General features: G+C 42.8%; 1 protein-coding gene across 1 annotated transcript in view; it reads left to right on the top strand.

Moving 5' to 3' along the window:
• Positions 1–22,703, top strand: part of LOC123499253 (rap guanine nucleotide exchange factor 6-like) — a 253,746-nt gene that overhangs the window by 193,961 nt on the left and 37,082 nt on the right. The window contains exon 2 of the mRNA XM_045247046.1: positions 18,212–19,181. Within this exon, the coding sequence (XP_045102981.1) occupies positions 19,110–19,181 (72 nt within the window). The 5' untranslated portion in view covers positions 18,212–19,109. The remainder of the gene's footprint in view (positions 1–18,211; positions 19,182–22,703) is intronic.

Below are 22,703 nucleotides of genomic sequence, written 5' to 3'. Positions count from 1 at the left end.
AATCGAGTGGAAAGGAAAATAGACAAACTGGGGAAGCAAGAATGAAAGTTGACAGGAAAAGTATTAAATGAGAGAGAGAGAGAGAGAGAGAGAGAGAGAGAGAGAGAGAAGTGGGCCGCAAGTGTGTCAATGCTAAGTCTAACGTGGGAGGAAAGCAAAAGAAAGAAAGAGAGAGAGAGAGAGGAAAGACAGGCGGTGAGGACACAATGCCAATCTCTCTCTCTCTCTCTCTCTCTCTCTCTCTCTCTCTCTCTCTCTCTCTCTCTCTCTCTCTCAATCAAGCACGGACAAAAATACACAACAGAAGAGAGAGAAAAGTAAAAAAAAAAACTGTACCAGTCTTAACAGTTCGTAGAGAGAGAGAGAGAGAGAGAGAGAGAGAGAGAGAGAGAGAGAGAGAGAGAGAGAGAGAGAGAGAGAGAGAGAAGAAGAAGCTTTAGAATGAGAAAGTGATGTGTCAGTAGTACCAATTTTTTTCAGGTCATGGTGATGCAGGTGCTGTCTGAGAGAGAGAGAGAGAGAGAGAGAGAGAGAGAGAGAGAGAGAGAGAGAGAGAGAGAGAGAGAGAGAGAAATGGCGGTATGTAGTGTTTAGTAATTACATACAAATAAACTATACCAAAGACACTCATATTTAACCCCTTCAGTACCATGACGCGTTTCCATATTCACTCTTCTTAGTACTTGGTGATTTTCTTCAGCTTCAGAAACTCATGTAGGGATTGAAATAGTGAAGACTGTGGCCATTAATCTTCTGACCTCCATAGACCCTTGCTAATGTCAATAAAATGGTCTAATTGTACACAAATGTCAAGGTAAAAATGTGTCCCAGTACTGAAGGTTTAAATTACATAAGAGGAGACGATACTAATGAGACGTGTAAGGTTAAACTAATCTTGTCTGCTGCTCCACTGCTGACGAACTGCGCGTGGGAGGACAGGTTAGAAGACTGGGCTGAATGGACACGAGGAAATTAAAAGAGGAAATGTGAAAGGGAGACAAGATTATAAGGCAAGGATGCAGAATAGGAAAAAGGTGATTATGGAAGAGGAAAGGGGATAAAAGAGAGCAGAATATTATGCAAAGGAAAAGGATGAGGATAAGAAAAGATTAGATAAGTACGAGTATAAGGGAAATGAGGTTGAGGAGAATGAAGGATAAGGCATCAGCTGTGTGTTTCTCTCTCTCTCTCTCTCTCTCTCTCTCTCTCTCTCTCTCTCTCTCTCTCTCTCTCTCTCTCTCTCTCTCTCTCTCTCTCTCTCTCTCTCTCTCTCTCTCTCTCTCTCTCTCTCTCTCTCTCTCTCTCTCTCTCTCTCTCTCTCTCTCTCTCTCTCTCTCTCTCTCTCTCTCTCTCTCTCTCTCTCTCTCTCTCTCTCTCTCTCTCTCTCTCTCTCTCTCTCTCTCTCTCTCTCTCTCTCTCTCTCTCTCTCTCTCTCTCTCTCTCTCTCTTGAACCCCTTATTTCTTGTCTTATCCTATTTACCGATTCTATAAATGTTGTTTCTATCGTCCTTATTACTTCCCTTATACCACTTGAAGACCTCTATCGGATGCCTTTTTAACTCCTTCAGTACCGGGACCCATTATTACCTTGAGATTTGTGTACGATTAGATCATTTTATTGGCATTAGGAAGGTTTTACGGATGTCAGAAGATTAATGGCTACAGTCTTCACCATTCTAATCCTCAACATAAGTTTCTGAAGCTGTATAAAACCACCAGATAGTAAGCAGAGTGAATATGAAAACGCGACATGGTACTCAAGGGGTTAAATGATATTCGCCACTCTAACTGATGTAGAGCCATAAAAAAACATCAATCTCAATGCTGCTTTATGATGCTCTAACATGAATTTTTTATTACCAACACGAAAAGATAAAAACAAAATATACAGCAGACTTGAAAATGCAATTAAACGTCACTGCTCTCTTTAATAACGTTCTTGATGAGAGAGCAAGACGTTTCAACCACAGATCTTTAATTAATAGGACCATATTCTCAAACAGCATCGCACCTCCACTACTTCCAGAAGGCTCTAGTTGAAGTGACACGGGATTTTAAGGATAATTTTAGCATTATAGCGAAAAAACAAGACTTCTACATTATAAACAGGAGAAACAGTGTTGAGAGCCAGGCTAATCATATCTGTGGCCTTTGAAAGCAGTCTTGGTGGAAGAGCAAAGCGTTTCTGAATAGAGGCATTGCAGAGAAGAAAGGCAAGGCAGTGTTATATTACCTTACCATGCCTGCCCCTTCCAGCCTTCCCTCCTGCTGGTGCTGTGAGGGTGGTGGTGTCCCATGGTGGCCTGCCTGGTGACCCGCAGCCTTGTACCATTCAACATTCATCCTTCTCATTCACTCTGCACCGCTACCACACGCTGACACGAGTAAACATAGATGCATACTCGGTCTAGCCCTGTATTCTCTCTCTCTCTCTCTCTCTCTCTCTCTCTCTCTCTCTCTCTCTCTCTCTCTCTCTCTCTCTCGTCGTCAAGTTCTATATCAGATGTCTTCATGTTTATTTATTCAAGTTGTATGTTCAAGTTGTTTATTTATTTAGTTTATAGTTTATTTTATTTTATTTTCTCTCTCTCTCTCTCTCTCTCTCTCTCTCTCTCTCTCTCTCTCTCTCTCTCTCTCTCTCTCTCTCTCTCTCTCTCTCTCTCTCTCTCTCTCTCTCTCTCTCTCTCTCTCTCTCTCTCTCGCTCTGTCTAGTTTAAGAGACTTTATCATAATCGTCTCATCTTCACTCTAAAACCATGACGATATTAGACCACGAAAAAAACATTATAATAAATTTTCAGACTGGCATAATCAACATCTCTGGGAAACAAAAAGAGGAGACCAGGTGTGCACGTCACTCCTCACTTCATTAACCTGTCTGTCATCTTACCTGTTCTTTCTTATATGCTCTAAGGTCCCGTGGAAGGTTCAAGTAAGTGGTGTCCCTTTATGGCGTGACTCACTGCTCGGGTGGTGAAGGAAGCGAGACAGGAAAGGAATGTATTAAGGAGAGCAGGTTTTACTTATAGAATTGTGCTGCTGTGTTGACGCTTTGAAGGGGTATTATGGAAACACACTTATGGATACCGAAATACAAAAAATAATGATGAAAATAGATGCGTAAATAAGTAACTAGATAAATAAATGAAAAGAATGAAATTAAAACTAAGAATGAATAGGTAAAATGAAAATAATGAGTATATAAGAAGAAAAAGGAGAGGCAAAAGGTAAAGTAGGAAAAATGTATATACAAAAAAAAAAGAAAAAGTATAAGAGAAAAAAACAAAAAATAAATAAACCAACAGGGAATGGAAAAAAGAAAAAAAAACTAAAGAGAAGTATTGCAAAAAAATGGAAAGAAACACAGCTAAGAAAAGAAAGGCAAGGAAAGCAAAGAAGAAACAGTGTGTGGAGGCAAGCAGTTCCAACACGCCTGGAGGAGCTGCAGTTAAGCGAGTCCGGTTCACATCGCCCATAAAACACCGCCGGTTTGTGTGTCACCGTTAATCAGGAAGAAATATTATGGCGCGCCGACCAGCCGTGGGAGGAGGAGGAGAGGAGGAGAGGGAGAGGAGGAGGAGGAGGAGAGGGAGAGGAGGAGGAGGAGGAGGAGGAGGAGGAGGGTAGTAATGTTTTCAAGGAGATTAAGTTATGTGGCTTAAGTTATATGTGTGGAGAGAGAGAGAGAGAGAGAGAGAGAGAGAGAGAGAGAGAGAGAGAGAGAGAGTGTGTGTGTGTGTGTGTGCGTGTGTGTGAGTTAAAGTATATAAAGAAAGGTTCTGGTTGGCTAGGAAAGGGTTGAAATACAGGAAAAGGAGGAGGAGGACAAGGATGAGTAAGGTGAGGAGGAGGAGGAGGAGGAGGACAAGGATGAGTAAGGCGAGGAGGAGGAGGAGGAGGAGGAGGAGGAGGAGGAGGAGGAGGAGGAGGAGGAGGAGGAGGAGGAGAAAAAGAAGGAGGAGGGGAAGGACAAGAAGAAAAAAAAAAGCCGGAAATTCTTATTCCATAGGTAAGACTAGTTCAAATATTGCTTAGTAATGTGTGTGTGTGTGTGTGTGTGTGTGTGTGTGTGTGTGTGTGTGTGTGTGTGTGTGTGTGTGTGTGTGTGTGTGTGTGTGTGTGTGTGTGTGTGTGTGTGCGTGCGTGCGTGCGTTCGTGTGCGTGTGTGTGTGTTTTACACGTGCTTTTAATTTTTTCTTAACGAAGAGTTTTAGAACGTTTGACTAGTTTTTTACCGAACGAGTTTTTTCTTTGTTAATTTATATATCAAGTTTTTTTTTATTATTATTACTATAATATTCACTTATTCGTTCATTATTGAGACTTTTTAGAAGGTTTTTTCGTAGGAATTTATTTATGTTATTATCATCATTATTATCATTATTATTATTATTATTATTATTATTATTATTATTATTATTATTGTTATCATTATTATTATGGTCATTATTATTATTACTGTTATTATTTTTAGTATTGTCATTGTTGTTGTTATTGTTATCTTATTGTTTCTGTTGTCTCTCTCTCTCTCTCTCTCTCTCTCTCTCTCTCTCTCTCTCTCTCTCTCTCTCTCTCTCTCTCTCTCTCTCTCTCTCTCTCTCTCTCTCTCTCTCTCTCTCTCTCTCTCTCTCTCTCTCTCTCTCTCTCTCTCTCTCTCTCTCTCTCTGTGCAAACATGCCAAGAGAGAATACAGGTAGGCTTGTGTATCCCAGTAATTAGAATACCCTTCACCTGTGTTGCGAGGGACAGGTCTTGGTGGGAGGTGTAGAGGTGTGGGTCAGGTGTGGGTCAGGGGGTCTTAGTAACGGGCGGGAGGTATGTGGGTGGCAGGGAGAGAGAGAGAGAGAGAGAGAGAGAGAGAGAGAGAGAGAGAGAGAGAGAGAGAGAGGATAACTTGCAGGACATTCCATAGATTAAATGAGCGATTTGAGTAGGGATAACAACAAGAGGATGAAGAGGAAGAGGAGGAGGAGGAGGAGGAGGAGGAGGAGGAAGGAAGGAGAGAGAAGGAAGAAGGCGAAGAAAAAGAGGAAGAACAGGAAATGCTTAGTGTTACGCCTCGTTCAGAGAGAGAGAGAGAGAGAGAGAGAGAGAGAGAGAGAGAGAGAGAGAAAATAAACAAAGGAAAGTAATTTGTAGGAAGGAAGCCAAAAAGGAAAGTATGAAAGGAAACATATGAAAAAAGTGAGATTAAAAAGAAACGAAAACAAAGAAAGAGAAATAAATGGAGGAGAAAAAGAAGAAACGCTGGGGAATCGAGACAGTGTGTTGGAAAAAGGAGGAGGAGGAGGAGGAGAGGAGGAGGAGGAGGAGGAGGAGGAGGATTAGAGAGAGGGGAAAGTGGAGTAGAGAGGAAAGGTAGGATTGAGGTTAGCTAAGCCGGATTTAAGTGGAAGAGGAGGAAGAAGAGGAAAGAGAGGAGGAAGAGAGAAGAGTGTGGGGAAGGTTGTGTTTGGAATGAAAAGAGAGCAGAAAGTGTGAATGCATGGGATAGTGGAGGAGGAGGAGGAGGAGGAGGAGGAGGAGGAGGAGGAGGAAGAGGAGGAGATGATGATGGATTGTTAAAGAGGAAAAGGAGAAAGAGAAGAGTCAGGATGCTAAGGATGGTGTCCGGATGAGCAAAAAAATAAATAAAATAATAAGGTAAGATAAAACAAGAGAGGCGTAAATATATAGGAGAGAAAAGTAGTTGTAATAGGAATAGTTGTAGTAGTAGTAGTAGTAGTAGTAGTGGTAGGAATAGTTGTAGTAGTAGTAGTTGTTGTTGTTGTCTATGTTGTTGTTTATGTTGTTGTTGTTGTTGTAGATAGGTCAACCGTATTCAGAAACGCATTATTCCCTCACCACGACTATTTTCAAAGGCCACAAAGATGACCAGCTGGATTTCTGTTTTACCTGTTAATAATGTAGAAATCTTGTTAATATGTCACTAGAACCATGAAAACATCCTTAGAAATACATTCAACTTTAACAAGACCCTTTGAAATGTGGAGGAAATGCGACGCAGAAGTGTTTCAGAAGCTGGTGCAGAAAGGCAGGGGAGGAGGTGAGAGAACGGCAGAACAGACACAAGGTCCGTCTCGTATGATTGTCTCGTATGCAGAGTGACGGCCTTATTTTTAGCCACCAATCGGTTTGAGAAGGTTGTGGCTGACCTGCGCTAACCTATCACCCGTGTATGTCTCCCTTCCCTCCAAGCACGGGACTAAATTTGCGATCCAGCTTGCCCTAAATCCCTAAATATACGTTCTAGTCGCATTCAGTTATTTGTATGTAATATTTAATCCCTAATACGTTCTCTCAATGCATTCTAGTTCTATACAGCACATTCTAGACTCCTTTTGGCTCTCTCTCTCTTTTTAGTCTCTCTCAGCCATCTTTGCTTTCCCATTTATCCAGTCACTCAGCCCGTCTTTGCCTCATCCACTTCCTCTTTCAAGTTCCTTTCCAGTATCTTCCAACTTATTTCATCCCCTGCCAGCATATACCAGTCGTATCCAGCCCCCTTCCAGCCTCTTCATTCTTTTACAGCACTTCTGAGGTTTTCCTATACTTCTTCGAGTTTCTAGTTTCCTCCAGCTCATCCCAGTCCCTTTAAGTTAATTGCAGTTCCTTCCAGAAACTTCTAAACGCTTATTATCTTTTCCAGCCCCTTTCGTATACCTTTCCAGCTCCTTCTAGACTCTCTCCTTCAAGCCCTTTTCAAGTTCTTCCTCTTAGTCTGTCACAGCCTCTTCAAACGCTTTGCAATTTCTCCCATCACTTATCTTGTATCTTCTGTGTTTGTCCATTCCCTGCCAGCCCACCAGTCTCGGTCTCTCAGCATTCCTCCTTGAAAGATGCCGAGTTTGGATAGAAAGCTGAGCCAAAACAAACAATTACTTCTGCCAATACTTGTAGGAAATTCCGCAGCCAGATCACAACTTTGGAGAATGCTGGAGAGACTGACGCACACACACACACACACACACACACACACACACACACACACACACACACACACACACACACCGTGCCTAGAGGAAAAAATGTCTAGGAAAGCCACGCCAACCCCACACCAAGCTACGCCAAGCCACGCCAAGCCACGCCAACCCAGCCCAAGTCTTCTCGGTGCAGTGGGCTCCCCTCACTAATCCCGGAGCGACGCGTGGCTTACCGATGTGTTTTTGTCAACTTAGCGGTGTTCAGGCGAGGCGGATCAGCGGGTGACATGGCGCAGGGGAAAGTGTGTGTGTGTGTGTGTGTGTGTGTGTGTGTGTGTGTGTGTGTGTGTGTGTGTGTGTGTGTTTCTGCCTAATCATGCTTTATTTTTATTTTGTTCACTTTATTTTATTTCTCTCTCTCTCTCTCTCTCTCTCTCTCTCTCTCTCTCTCTCTCTCTCTCTCTCTCTCTCTCTCTCTCTCTCTCTCTCTCTCTCTCTCTCTCTCTCTCTCTCTCAGCATGCTGTATCTTCTTTAATTAATACTACGCGTTATCATTTATGTTATCGTATATGCGTTAATTATTGTATCAGTATCCGCCACACGCTTTTAATCCGTATTGCATTTACACATAACGGCCAGATTTGCCAGAAAGTCTCTAAATTGGCAGCAGCAGAGAGAGAGAGAGAGAGAGAGAGAGAGAGAGAGAGAGAGATGGCGGGGGAGCTGTTTGTATGTATATGCGTTTGTCAATGTGTCCCAAGCATAGCATTAATCACAGGCAAGTCGCGTCTCTCAGCATATGAATACAGTACAATATATCAGAGGCTTAGTTGAAAAGCATTAGAAGCAGAACCATCCATCATACACCGCCTCGCCCCAGACAGTATATCATTGTAATGCATTAGCGGTATTCCACCTTGACCCTTCCAGTCTGACCTTTATTCCCTCTTGTTTAGGCTCAGATTAGATGATAAGGTCTCTGCTTCTCTCAAAGTCATGTATTGCGTCTAGTGAAGTCATCAGTGTTAGCTTCTCAAGTGTCATGTGACAAGACTGCTTTGTTGAGGTTGAGGGCCAGCTGGGTTCTAGGGCTTGGCATCGTTAGATTCTGGTGACTGCATTCATAACGTCCTCGTGCGTTTGTGTGGCTGGACTTCCGGGGCAGCGAGTTTCTCAGAAGTGACGAGGCTGAACACTCAGGAAGGAACACATCAGAGGCGTAACACGTGTACACTGTACAGGTTAGAGACAAAAGCAAAGCTGCTGTGGTGTGGGCGCGTCAAGGAGATGCTGGTGATGGATCTACCCGGAGAAAGAAAGAAACACCAGGGAGAAGGTTTATGGTTGCAGTGAAAGACTTTTTCGTAATGGGAATGACTGAGGAAGGCGTAAAGGAGCGAGTGTTTTGAAGGTTAATGCACCTGACGGTTACTGAGGAAAGAAGCGGTGGGTGCGAAACTCAGCAAAGAGGAGAGAGGTTGAGCACACGCCAGCACTGATCAGTATGTAAGGTACGCTGGACTGCCAACACACAGCCAACTGGAATGCATTATACAGTACACTAATAAGTACACATAATCACTTACAGTACAAAGCAAACAATATGACAGTTGGTACAATAGATATTTCATGCTGTACACAACACACGTACGTTACACACGACACACAAATCATGCAACATAACACACACTACACCACACAGATTATACCCCACAACATACAACACACACACTGTAAACTTCAGAATTCGCTGCCTGCTTCTGTATTTTTTCCTGCCTGTGATTTAAAACGCCTTCAAGAGAGAGATTTCACGAAACTTCGCAGTATAATAATTGGTCTCATATAAGAATGCTTTTCTACGTAATGGGATTGATACCTTTTTTCCCTATTTTTTATTTCCCTTGGATACATCAGAAAATAAAACAGAATAGAATAGTTAGGTATATAAAGACCACTACCTATATAAGATACACATAACTCTCCAAACACCTGAGAACAACACAAAAAGGTCAATGTACATCATCATGCAACACACCCACAGTACACAACATTTACAATTCAGGTAACATTACAGCACAGTCCAGCATTCGTGTGCCTCCCCGTGCAGCACCGTCAGTGTTTGCCAGAAGGCGTTAGCACTCCCGGTAGGTGATGAAATCGCTGTGAGGCCTCGGTGGGAGTGTCTGCTGAGTGTAATGGAGTGATGTCAGGACTCCTCGGCGACTCGTCAAGGGGCGCTTCAGAATTGTGGTAGTGCAGGTATTGTCGTATGTGATTGCTTTTTACCTACTACTTCTACTACTACTACTACTACTACTACTACTACTACTACTTCTACTACTACTACTACTACTACTACTACTACTACTACTACTACTACTACTACTACTACTACTACTACTTCTACTTCTACTACTACTACTACTTTTACACTCAATGTGAACATCTAAAAAAAAAGAAAAACATTAGAGTAAAATATAGCACGAATACAAAATAAGACGCCACAGAGAGAGAATAAACTACACCATACATCAAAACACACCACACAAACACACACACACACACACACACACACACACACACACACACACACACACACACACACACACACACACACACACACACACACACACACACACACAAAATATTACCACAGTTGTTTACATGCAAAGTAAATTACGCAAACACCCTTAACTATACCTCATCAGTTACCTAATAGCGCAGTGGTGTATGGAATGTAGGTTTGTGTAGGCAGGCAGGCAGGTTAAAGGTGAAGCCAACCCCTGATATCACTTGAAGGGGAGCTGGGGTGCCTGGGAGTCAAGAGCAGGAGTGTTGAGGGTGGAAAGGTTAAGACACACCACCTTCAGCCCCGAGGGAACAGGTGACAGAGAGTCGTGTTTAAGGACCATATTCTAAAACACTTCCACGCCGCATCTCCACTTACTTCAAAGGTTCCACATGAGTTTACACGGTTTTTTAAGGGTTTTCTTTTTTTTTTTTTTTGTTGTTGTAGTGATAGATTAACAAGACTCTCTCTCTTATTCTCTCTCTCTCTCTCTCTCTCTCTCTCTCTCTCTCTCTCTCTCTCTCTCTCTCTCTCTCTCTCTCTCTCTCTCTCTCTCTCTCTCTCTCTCTCTCTCTCTCTCTCTCTCTCTCTCTCTCTCTCTCTCTCTCTGCACGCATGCACACAACACACACACACACACACACACACACACACACACACACACACACACACACACACACACACACACACACACACACACACACACACACATTAAAACATCTGGCAAAGCAAAGTGAAAAAAAAGAAAATCGCCAAAAGATCTCTCCCAAATAGTGAATCATGCTAACAAAATTCCCAAACCTGTCCAATTTAGTTCCAAAATCCGAACATCACCCAAACGAGACAAGAGGGAGTGAGATGCACCTGCAGGCCATGGCAGACTCAGATTCACCTGGGCTCAGACTCACCTGGGTTCTCTTTTCCCAGTACCTCCAGGGTCAGTACAGGTCGCTAGAGTCGCCGCTCGGTGAATGGCAATGAGGCGATGGCGTGGGTGCTGGTGAGGGTGGGTGGAAGGGGAGCTGTGTAGTGTGTAGAGCTTGGCCACATGTGAAGATCCTATTTGAAACATTTCTTCCCTACACCTCTACTATTTTCAAGAGGTTTTACTTCAAGTTTTACTGTTCTTTTAAGGGCGATTTTTTTTATTCTAGTGACAGATTGATAAAATTCTTCATTGCTGTGGGCTTTGAAATTGTATTAACATGTTTCTACATTATAAACAGGAGGAACGTTCTTCACTTTCATAAGGTTGTAGTTCAATTTAGAGTGCTTTTAAGAGTGTCTTTATGATTGTAGTGGCAGATTAAGGAGATGTTTACATTACTGACAGGAAAAGCACACATTAGAATCGGGCTAGTCATCTCTGTGTTGTTTGAAAATAGTCGTGGTGAGAGAGCGAATCGTTTCTGGATACGAACTTTCTAGGTACTAAAGTAGCTAACCTGTCCCCTCACTTTCACTGTTTTATGTCTTGTTGTGTCTTGTGTTCGCTGATCCGCTGTCTGTCTCCATACAAAGTGAGCATTTGCTAGGCTCTTAGGAGGTCAGGGGTTTTTATGTCTTCCCTGTGTCTTGTGGCCCGTTAGTCTTGTAAAGCTGGACATTTCGTAGGTTTTGTAGCAGATAAGAGAATTTTATGAGGGAACACTCTTAACACGGTGGGAGTGAGTGGAGTATTATTATCATTTTTACTTGTCATGGAGACTCAACCAAAAACCAAAACAAAGTCCATTCACTCTAAAGGATATTGAATCAGAAATAAACGAAAGACTTTGTCACTTTAGTTTTTGGTGTGTCTGAAAGGTAAACTCGTAAGAGGAAGGAAAGAAAAAACTGAAACAGGAAGAGAGTTTATCAGTTTGCCAGTGAATGAGTTGAAAGAGTTAAGTTACCGACTACTTCTTGCATAAGTAAAAGGAGAGTAAGGAAATAGAGATATGTAATCAGCAATATCAGAAGAATAACCACAGACATAACAGAAGACAGTAAGAGATACAATATTTAATAAGCGGTAGGAGATGAAGTGAAAACAGTCAGCTAGAGAGGAGTCGATGAATAAGTAAATATTGTACAAGGAATAATGGCAATAACGACAAACAACAATAGGTACAACAATAACCAAGACAATAAATAACAACAGGGAGGAGAAATACAACAGAGCAACAAAGAGAGAATAAATGAAGGCAGTCTGCTACAGAAAAGGAGTCGATGAGATGAAAAGCTTTGGACTCTACCCTGTTTATATAACCAGACTTCTCACCACGAGTGTTACCAGCTGACAGAAACACCGCCTGAATCCATCTCCGCTCCCGGCACCACCACCACTGCCTCCCTCACTGACATTAACTTTCCTAACGGTGCCCAGGGCGTCGCCAGTTAATGGAAGCTGTGTCCTGACGTGTTTGTGAGCTCGTCTGACGCACACCAAGGCAGGATAAGGATTAGTTATACATAAAAAAGCTTCATAAAAACACGTGAACATGTACATTGATTGTGTAAATTACGGGCGTTAGAGGATAATCGTATGGTTGAGTCATGGTGTGTTTGTGTGGTTACCTAACGTCGGCTAAGAACGAACGAGGAGTGGTAATGATAGATAGACTGTAAAATGATAATGTGATAAACCAGAATGATGTGAAATTATGTCATGTATTTTGATACGAGTGAAGGTAATGCAAGATAATGTTATGGTTGCATCCTGGTGTATATGTGGTTACCTAACTAACTGAGGATGACCTAGGAGTGGTAATGATAGGAAGAATGTTAAATGATGATGTGATATACCAGAATGATGTGTTCAAATATGAGAGAAGAACGGGAGGGGATAATAATAAGAATGTTGACAAATACACCGTGATATATTAGTAGAATGATGTGCTGTTCTGTTCTGGCGTGTGTGTGTGAAGGAAGGAATGACGAGGCGTGGTGGTAGTGAGAGGAATGTTAAATAATTCTCGGTGGTATACCCGGCTGGTGTATAAAAGGTGTAAATTCCAGCGTTAGATCATGGCGGTTGTGTTCGGGCGTGTTTTCCTGTGGTTCCCTCACCAAGTATTTGTGGAATCTCTTGCTCTTCAGTTTTTAGCTTTTTATGTATTATTATTATTCTCTCTCTCTCTCTCTCTCTCTCTCTCTCTCTCTCTCTCTCTCTCTCTCTCTCTCTCTCATTTTTGTATCCTTGGCCAGACTCCTTGACATGATAAATTAAAAGAGAGAGAGAGAGAGAGAGAAGAAGAAGAAGAGAAAAGAGAGAGGAGAGAAAGGAAATATACGACGGTAGGATGAGAGATGACAATCAGTATGAAAAAAAAAATGAAAATGAAAGAAAAGAAAATGTATCAACAAGACGAGGGATGAAATTTAGTAATCGAAAACAAACATAAAAAAATAAAAAGAAGAAAACTGAAAAGAAATATATACATAAATTACGTTTGATCTTTTACAACTTTGAGACAGGTTGAATAAATTGAAGGAAGGATCGTAACTAACATGAAAGGCAAGGAGAGATCTAGTTGCCAGCGAATACACGTAAAAAAATGAAAAAAAAAATATATAAGTAGTATTTTTGAATAACTGAAATAAAAAAGAAGTGCTTGAATATGTAACGTCAAGGAAAGGGAAACTTGAGGATGGGAAAAAGAAGTATTGATGCTGATTGAGAGTTGAACCACCACCACCACCATCACCACCACAACCACCAATGCTTACAAACACTACTACCACCACAACACCACAAAAAAATCATTACCACCTCCTCCATAACCACTCCCCATTATCACCTCTACCACACCCACCATCACTGTCACCACCATCACCATCACCACCGTCACCATCACCATCACTTTCACTGCGACACGCAACAATGGGAATTTTCAGAACTAGTGGTTGTCTCCAGGTGGCAGCACAATACCTGTCTCCTTTACTCTCACAGGGGTAATATTGAACATACCTGCTGTGTCATTCTATAAACAAAGAGATGCAATAAGTCGATATTATATATTTTTCACATAATTCCTATTCAAATGTATATAAGTTGATTTTCTCGTGAATTGGCATTGAGGCTTATTTGGTTGTCTCCACATTTCCAAAAGACTACACCCTTAATCGGAAATGTATTAATCTAATTGACAGTAAACATGAAAACAACATGTCTGTGTCACTTAAAAGTCCAGACCACGCAGATCAACTTACTTTTAATGGAAACAACAATTCTAATTTGGAATAGGCAACTTGAGTATTCTGGCGAGAGTCTTGTCTAACCCAACCTGGGCTGCCCACCTGTTTAACTTAACAAACACATTGTTGGACAAATAGTTCATTCTTGCTGTAATGTCCATGCCACTATGCCATGAGGAGGAGGAAAGCTTCACATATTTCTCTCTCCTCACTCTACAGCTGCCCAGTGATATGCTTATTCTTTACTTGATTGTTTTGCCGCTTCTTGACCTTGATGAAAGCGATGCTAAAATTCCTATGAAAATAACTAAATCCATATATCATGATGTTACTAAGTATGTTAGGTCACATAATATACTATACAGTACAGTCAAAGTTTTTACTTTCTTCAATGTCCAAATCAATAGATTTTAGACTTATAGTATGCCGTATTTAAGATATTCATAGCAGTATTACAAGATAATCACAAAAAAATATTTATGTTTTGACTAACTTCTACCAAAATTATCCATACAAGATATTTAATCGTCGATACAGAATGTAAACACTATCACAATAATCAATGTTATGTGCGTCTGTATGCGCCTAGGATTCAATACAACAATAATTTAGCTCATGTCAGTAAAGGACATGTAGCAGCGATGACATCTGTTGGATTAACTCTGAAAACTCCCCATTCGCCTCGCCAGAAACAGTGCGTGGTCTTTACAATCAACTACAAGCAAGATAGCTATGAAAAGGGATACATGTTACAATTTCTACCTAGTTTAACCTCCTTAACATTGGAATACATTTTTACCTTTATATGTGTGTGATTAGACCATTTTATCGACATTAGAAAGGATTTATAAAGGTCAAAAGATTAATGAGTTTCTGAAGCTCTATAAAATCACCAAATAGTAAGCGGATTGAATATGATACCGCGTCTTGGTACTGAAGAGGCGATAAGACGTAGCTGTAGTATAAGTAATGGTGTTTTAGAGTGATTGGTAGGTAGGGAGTCAAAACATTAATACTACCAATATATTACAAGTACTAATCCCACCACCACCACCACCACCACCACTACCACCACCACCACCAGCACAGTCCAGCCAACCAGCGCGTCACTATGGAGCAGAGCAGGATACAAATATTACTTTTTGCGCCTCTACCGGTAATCAGTTCCCGAGCTGCAGGTTTTTGTGGTTCCTCGCTTTTTTCAGGGTGACTGGCTTGCTTGATGCTCTTCCGGTGAGAGAGAGAGAGAGAGAGAGAGAGAGAGAGAGAGAGAGAGAGAGAGATAACAGAAGAATAATCAGAACAGACAGAAAGAGAGAAAAATAGAGAATGACAAGAAAACAGAAATGTGTACAAATGAAAGAGATAAACACAGAAAAACAAACATAAGTATATATGTAAAAAAAGAGGGAGACACACACACACACACACACACACACACACACACACACACACACACACACACACACACACACACACACACACACACACACACACACAAAGACAAACTGAGGAAGAGGGAGAACAGAAACAGACAGACAAACAAACTGACTGAGAAAGAGACAGACACAGATAAATACACACACACAGCAAGAGGAAGCGACAAATCAAAGCATGGGAGCGAAAGAGACAAGGGTGACGTGAAACAAATGCAGGGCGAAGCAAACAGGTGGGCGAGAGAGGAAATCAGCTCAGTACAGTACAGGTGAGAGCGTCCAGGTGAGCTCCGCGACACCTGACACCTGAGTTAAGTAACTGTTGAAATAAAGTAATATTTGGCCCTCGGAAGCTTGATGTGATAATGGTAAAAGGCTCATTTGAGTAGCAGACTGCAGAGGTAAAGATATACCTGTTCGTGTGGTGTTAATTCTTGTGGTGGTACAGAGGATGGGAGGGATGCTGGTTACAGTGGCACGTGGACAGTAACTTGGGTAATTGATGGAGAGAGTGAATGGGTGAATAATGATGTGCGTGGTGTGGTAACTTAATTGTGTGAGATAGTACAGGGAAGAGTAGATCCAGATAGTAACTTACGTAATTGTGGGAGAGAGTAAAGAGACGAATAAAGGTGTAGAGTGTAGACAGTAACCTAAGTAACTGTGGGAGTGAGTACGAGAATAAGTAAGTGCTCTTCGTGATGTGGCAACTTAATTAATTGTGTGAGAGAATACAAGGAAGAGTAAAGATCCAGATAGTAACTTACATAATTATGGGAGAGAGCACAAAACGAGTAAAGGTGTAAATAGTAACCTAAGTAACTGTGAGAGTGAGTACAAGGATAAGTAATTTTTTTTTATACCGTGTGGGCTTTTCACGGTAATTTATGGGCTAAAGGGGATGCTTTTTGGGGTACCTCTATCTCGAAGCCCACCCGCTGGGAAGCCCAACCTACACTCGGACCGTGGACAGGATTCGAACCCGTGCGCTTGAAGACCTCTCGAACCCCAAAGCACGCATGGTTCCACTGTACCACGGCGGCCCCTAATGTGGTAACTTAATTAATTGTGGGAATAAGTACAGGGATGAGTAATGCAGCGTGGAGAGAGAAGAGACAGCAGCGACGTGTTAAACAGACGTTACTAAGCAGACAGCGTGTGTGTTTTATGGCCAGTCATTTGAGGAGACTGACCGTGCCATTACTGTCTCTCGCGTCTTAGTATAATGGGGATGTATGTATGTGTGTATGTGTGTATGTATCTATGTATGTATGTATGTATGTATAGATCTTAATACTAAAAATATTTTGTGCCACGGAGAGAGAGAGAGAGAGAGCGTGTTCCATATTCCATTATGCTAATTATATTTCCAAGATCTCATTTCTCTTATTCTCAATTATCCACTTTTTTTTTCTTTGGCTTCTGATAAATTTACATAAACTAATCATCTGTTGTAGTTTCCTGTCGCATCTTATATATAGTCTTTCCTGTTGACGTGAAATGAATCAGTCTGCTGAATAAATGATAATAAATAATGCTCTCCAATTAATTCACGTTTATTTGCCAGCAGGACGCAGATGTGTTGTATTTTGTATTGTTTCTCCTCTTCACTCATCTTCCCTTTACCTCACCGGTGATCCTCCCACCCCTACCTATATCTCTTATCGTATTGTTACATTATTTTCAACTTCCTTTCCCTTGCTCTCTCTCTCTCTCTCTCTCTCTCTCTCTCTCTCTCTCTCTCTCTCTCTCTCTCTCTCTCTCTCTCTCTCTCTCTCTCTCTCTCTCTCTCTCTCTCTCTCTCTCTCTCTCTCTCTCTCTCTCTCTCTCTCTCTCTCTCTCTCTCTCTCTCTCTCTCTCTCTCTCTCTCTCTCTCTCTCTCTCTCTCTCTCTCTCTCTCTCTCTCTCTCTCTCTCTCTCTCTCTCTCTCTCTCTCTCTCTCTCTCTCTCCGTTTTCAACTAGAAAAAACGACTTTCGAAACACAACTGTCAGAGAGAGAGAGAGAGAGAGAGAGAGAGAGAGAGAGAGAGAGAGAGGGAGAGGGAGAAAGAGAACACTGATGCTCATTTAATGCTTCATCAATCATGTATCAACAGCTTCATTGATTTTGTGCTTCATATTGCAAGAGAAAGAGGAGGAAAACGAAGAGGAAGAAGGAAATAAATAGGAGATAGCAGCGGTGGTGGTAGTGGTGGTGGTGATGATGATGATGATGATGATGATGATGATGATGATGATGATGATGATGATAGTAATAGTGATAGTAATGATAATAATAATAATAATAATAATAATAAGAAGAAGAAGAAGAAGAAGAAGAAGAAGAAGAATATACACAATATATGCAATTCATCACTTACTTACAATAACAAAACAACAACAACAACAACAACAACAACAGTAGCAACAATGGGTGTAATTAAGCCTCATTCATACCATGTAGAGGCGAGTGTGTGTTGACTCTCCTAAGAATTAAAGGGGCGCTCCACTCGTAATGGCGTGGAGGAAGTGAAGTGAAGAGGAGGAGGTAGGGAGACAGGGTTGTGTGAGATGGAAGAGAGGAGGGAGGAAGAGAGGAAGGGCAGGAGGGAGTAGAGATGGAGAGTGTGTCAGTAGAGGAAGAGGTTGATTTATTTACCTATTGATTTGTTGATTGGTTTTATTTAAGGTGGTGTGGTTGAGAGGTTAAGGTGTCCATCTCACAACCTTGCATCAGCAGCGGCGGGTGTCAGACAGGGCGGCCGCTGTCTCTGTTGCTCTTTGGGTCACTCTGTGCTGTGCAGGTCAAGGCCAGGGAGTGTGTGTGTGTGTGTGTGTGTGTGTGTGTGTGTGTGTGTGTGTGTGTGTGTGTGTGTAGTGGGAAAAGGGGAACGGATTAAGGTGCAGAGTAAAAGTCAAGTGTGTGGGGACAAGTGTGAGCGTCAGGAACACCTGTGGCGGCGAACACGTGCCCTCAGGAATGATAAGAAACCTTCACAGTAACGAGTGTAGCTCACCATCCATAAATAATGCATCGGGTGAGTCAACACTGAGGCGGGTCTGGGCGAAGAGCGGGTGGTGTTGACGTGTCGTGTTGTACAGTGCGTTGTTTCTCTTTACAGGGTCGCCGTGTGGTGCGGGAGTGTGGCGGCGCGGCGCATCCCATCCAGCTGTGGCAGTCCAGAATCTTCGCCGTCTGACCTGCCCGACGTGTTCTCGGCTTGACGCGCGCCAGGTTAACACCGCCTCACCCTGGCAGCGAGGCAGTGAAGGGCAGCCTGCTTCTCCCTGTATCCCTGAGGGTGCCATGTGAGAACGCGCTGGTCGCGGCATCACCTCAAACGCTAACACCGTGACGCTCGACGCGAGGCATGTAGCAGCATCCGCCAGGGCAGAATGGTGCCCCAGCAGTGGCGAGGACAGGTGCTGGTGTTGCTGCTTCTAGTCACCACGGTGCGTGCGACGTGACGGCCTGACTCCACCAGCGGCATGGGCCTGCTGGCGAGCCCGTGAAGCACGCCAGGGAGGACCAGCGACCAGTGACTCACTCCCCTACAGCGTGTGCGACGGAATTCTGGATCCGCTCCGCCGCCAGGGGTGCACAACGATCTAGCGAGGCGGTGGCGCAGCAGGAAGGCGCCAGGCTCCCTCCCGTTGGCGGCCTCATGCCCGCGCCTTTCCGCTCAGTGTGTAGTGCTATCTGCTTCAAGTGAGTGCCGTGCTGCCTGCCCTCCATCAGCCGCCTGGGCCGCGGCGGCACTGATTTACCGGTGTTTACTTACACGTGTGTTGCTGTGAGTGCTTCAGGTGTGTCCTCGGCGTCGTGGCTCCAACTATGGGCTGACCGCAGCCCTGTCCACTCTGCCTGGCCGTCAGGACCTGTTACTGTGCTAGTGGCGCCACGCCTGAGCTTCTTAGTCACTCAGCACCCCGTCATGGGGTGGCCGTGCGTTCTCGCGTGCTGAACGAGCGTGTTGCTCGCTGGGCTTAGGAGTCTAGTCACTCTTCTCCGTCATCCTGATGATGGACGATTACCACGACAAGAGGTTCATCCGCGCCCTCAGGGTTGCGCCTGCCGAGCGCAACCAAGAGGTGAGTGTCTATATCTGTGGCTGTGTTGTTAGTGTCAGGAGCCTACCAATAAGTGGCCTGTGTGCCTGGTTGTGTGGCAGCTGTGGCGCCAGCCTCGTCAGTCACTGACTGCTCACCAGACGCGGCTCGTGACCGTTGGCGCCGAATCAATAGTGGCTGCAACACGTGCTCTGAACACCTGCGGCAGGTGTAGCAAGCTGCTGCGGCGCCACGCAGCGGCCTGCGAGCCTTACTGCTGTGCGGCTATTCTGACGGTGTTAGAGACGAGTAGCAGCTGGCGGTGTTAGAGCAGCATCCATAGCTGCATCAGTAACAGTAACTGTAGAAAATAGCATAGAGGCTTATGAATGAATGAGTGACTGAATGAATGGGTGGATGAGTAGGTGCCTGAATGAAGCAGCGCATGAACACCTGGGGACTGAAGCAGTACTCGGCGATCGAAGCACCAACACCCACTCACCGCCCCTCCCTCCCCACAGCCCGTCATTCATTCACTGGTCCACTCAGCTCCCCTACTCTCTCCTGCTCTTCCCTCGCTACGAGGCTGTGGCGTGGCGGCGTGGGAGGCCCGGCTCATGGTGTGCTTCCACTGAGCACTTCACCACTCAGCATGAGGCAACACAGTGATGCGCGGAGTGACGCCTGGACCCCCGCGCCGCCACACACAGAGATGGCTCTGCTTACCTCCGACCTTCTCGTGCACTTACTGTGTCTCCCTCATGCCAGTAAATCTCCTTCCCTCTTCCCACGCACACTTCTTTTATGAATGACGTGTTTTCTTGCTTATTCTCTTTTCTTATGCGTGTCCTTCCTGTAAACACTATTTTTTAACGTGTCACTTACCACCTTCGTATCATCCCTCTCTCCTCACCTCTTTCCTTCTCTGTGTCTCACATCTTCCCCTTCTATAATCAGTTTTTTTTTTTTTATCTCTTCATTCTTTTCTTTACATAAATTCTCTTTGAAAGAATTTACTTTAAACATGCCTTCTCCCCTTTTTTGTTCTCACCTTCCTCGTTTCCCTCCTGTTACATGCCGTCATCCCCATCTTTGTATAAATCTTCACTGAACAATCTTCTTGGGTTCCTTCTCTTCTCACATACTTTCTTGCATATTTCCTTCTTTCATACAAGTATTCTGTAAGCAATATTTCAAACATATCACTTAACCTCTTCCGTTCTCTATTTCTTCACTTCCTCCCTTACACAATTTGTAACTACTATTATTATACTTTTGTCCTTATTGAATATAATCTGAGGCCGCCGTGGTACAGTGGAACCTTGCGTCCTTTGGGGTCCGAGGGGTTTCCAAGCGCACGGGTTCGAATCCTGTCCACGGTCCGAGTGAAGGTTGGGCTTCCTCACTCGGGGCAACGGTTTCCTAGCGGGTAAGCTTTGAGATAGGAGGTACCCCAAAAAAAGTATCCCCTTTAGCCCGTAAATTCCCATGAAAAGCCCACATGGTATAAATAAAAATAAAACCCACTTAACTTGCCTCCTATCATCTTCTGCCCCCTGTCCCCACCTTGACTTCCCTTCTGCGACACCTTTTAACTCCATCACCTCTCATCTCTTCCCTCTCCGTGGTATACGTGACTGGCAGGGCTGTGGAATGCCGTGACGTGTGGAGTGAGTGTGTATGTACCGGATGATTAGCCGCGTGTGCCCGACATGTAATCAGGCGGGTAGTAATTACTTGGTGATCGCTGACGAGAGAGAGAGAGAGAGAGAGAGAGAGAGAACAGAGAATTCCTTATGTGTTTCTCTCTCTCCTTGTTACGTAAAAAAGTATATTATAAAGGGTGTAGTGAGTGTAGTAAGAAGAAAGACTTTAGTGACACCTCGTCTTGAAAGCTTCTAGAATTTTATCCTTATGGCTTCTCGTACGATCAGTGAGGTTAAGTAACGTTGTGTCTAGTTAGTGGTCGGACGGGTGACCGCCTCAGAACACCAGATGTTATTTATAGGCATTTCATCATAAAAAGAAAAGAGAAAGTAGATGAATAGATAAAATAGGTAAAAGTACAGATAATAGTTAATGAAATACTACTCTTTTTGTTATTATTTCATGTTTTTTTCTTATTTTAGTGTTTTTTCTGTTTTTTATCGACACTTTTCTTTCTCCTTTTCTCTTTTTTTCGTATGTGGAGAACTCGTTTTTTTTCTTCTAGTTGTCCACGCCGCCTTTTCCTGGACTTATCTTGAAGGAATTACATGTTTTCCTATTTATTTACTGTTATTTTTACATGAACACATCTTTGCCCTTTAGGAATGAAAGAAGCGACCATTTTTTTCTCTCTCATTTAGATTTTACACCAATTTATCTCGACCCTTTTGCTGGAAAGATGAAGTACATATTTTTTCCCACATTAGTTCCCCACATTAATTTCCTTGGCCTTTTTTTTAGGGAAGAGCCTTTTTTTCTCGTTTAGTGCTTCATAATAATATATCTTGAAGGGACTTTCTTTTCTCATCTAGTTCTTCAAGTTATATCCTTTTTTTTTTTGAGGTAAGAACCTTTTTTTTTCGTTTAATCCTTCACAGTAATATATCTTGACCTTTTTCGTGGGTAAGAGCGAAGGGACTTTTTTTTCTTCTCATAGTTCCTTACGTTAATGTAGCCTGAGATTTTTTGTGGCAGCAGTAAGAGTTAGGATAGGTAAGATTTTGTATTTATTTATCTGTTGTTATTATTATTTTCTCTCTCTCGTAACTTCATCATCCTTTTTTACTCATATTCTTCCCTTTTTTAGTGTTTCATTTTTTTTCTCTTTTTTTTCATCGCACCAATCTTGCACTCTTAATGTTTTTTCCTGTTACTGTACTGTTTTCTTTCCTTTTTTCTTTCCCTCTTTTTTTCCATTCACTTTTGCGGCCGTTTTCCACATTTTTCCTCTTCAGCACTATTTTTTCCTGTTACTTTTCCTTATCTTTCTTCATGTTTTCCTTAATTATCTCTTTCCGTGTGTACCTTCCTCCTCTTTCCCTAATCACTTTTTTTTTTCCTCCTCGTCCTCTTGTTCTCTTAATGATGCCTCCTCCTGTTCTATCTTTATCATCGCTTCTTCTTCTATTTCCTTTCCTTTCCCTTTCTTTCCCTTTCTCTATTTTTTCCTCTCCAATTCATCGTTTCCTTCATTTGTTTTGTTTTTCTCTCCTTTCCTGTGTCATCTCTTCCATTTTTTTCTGCTTCCTGCCTTTTCGTTCTCTTTCCTTGTCTTTATTTTCCTTATCTTTCTCTTATCTTCCTTTCCATCTCTTTATTCCTTTATTTCCCTTCCTTTCTCATTACTTTATTATCCTTTTCTTCTATTGACTCCTTCCCTTCTTATTGCTTTTCTTTTCGTTTTTCGTTTCCTTCCTTTGTTTCCTCCTTCTCTTCCCTTCTTCTTCCTTCCTCTTCCCTCTTCTGTTTCATACCTCCATCTCCACACTCTCTTAAAAACAGATCCTCATTTCCCCTCTTCTCCTCTTATTTCTATTTCCCCTTCTTTTTTTTTCCTTTTCTCTCGTTCTCTCTCTT

The sequence above is a fragment of the Portunus trituberculatus genome, chromosome 49 (assembly GCF_017591435.1).
Source record: "Portunus trituberculatus isolate SZX2019 chromosome 49, ASM1759143v1, whole genome shotgun sequence".
NCBI classification, from domain to species: Eukaryota; Metazoa; Arthropoda; class Malacostraca; order Decapoda; family Portunidae; genus Portunus; species Portunus trituberculatus.
Note: the sequence above shows the minus strand (reverse complement) of the source record. Positions and strands in the feature narration are given on the sequence as shown.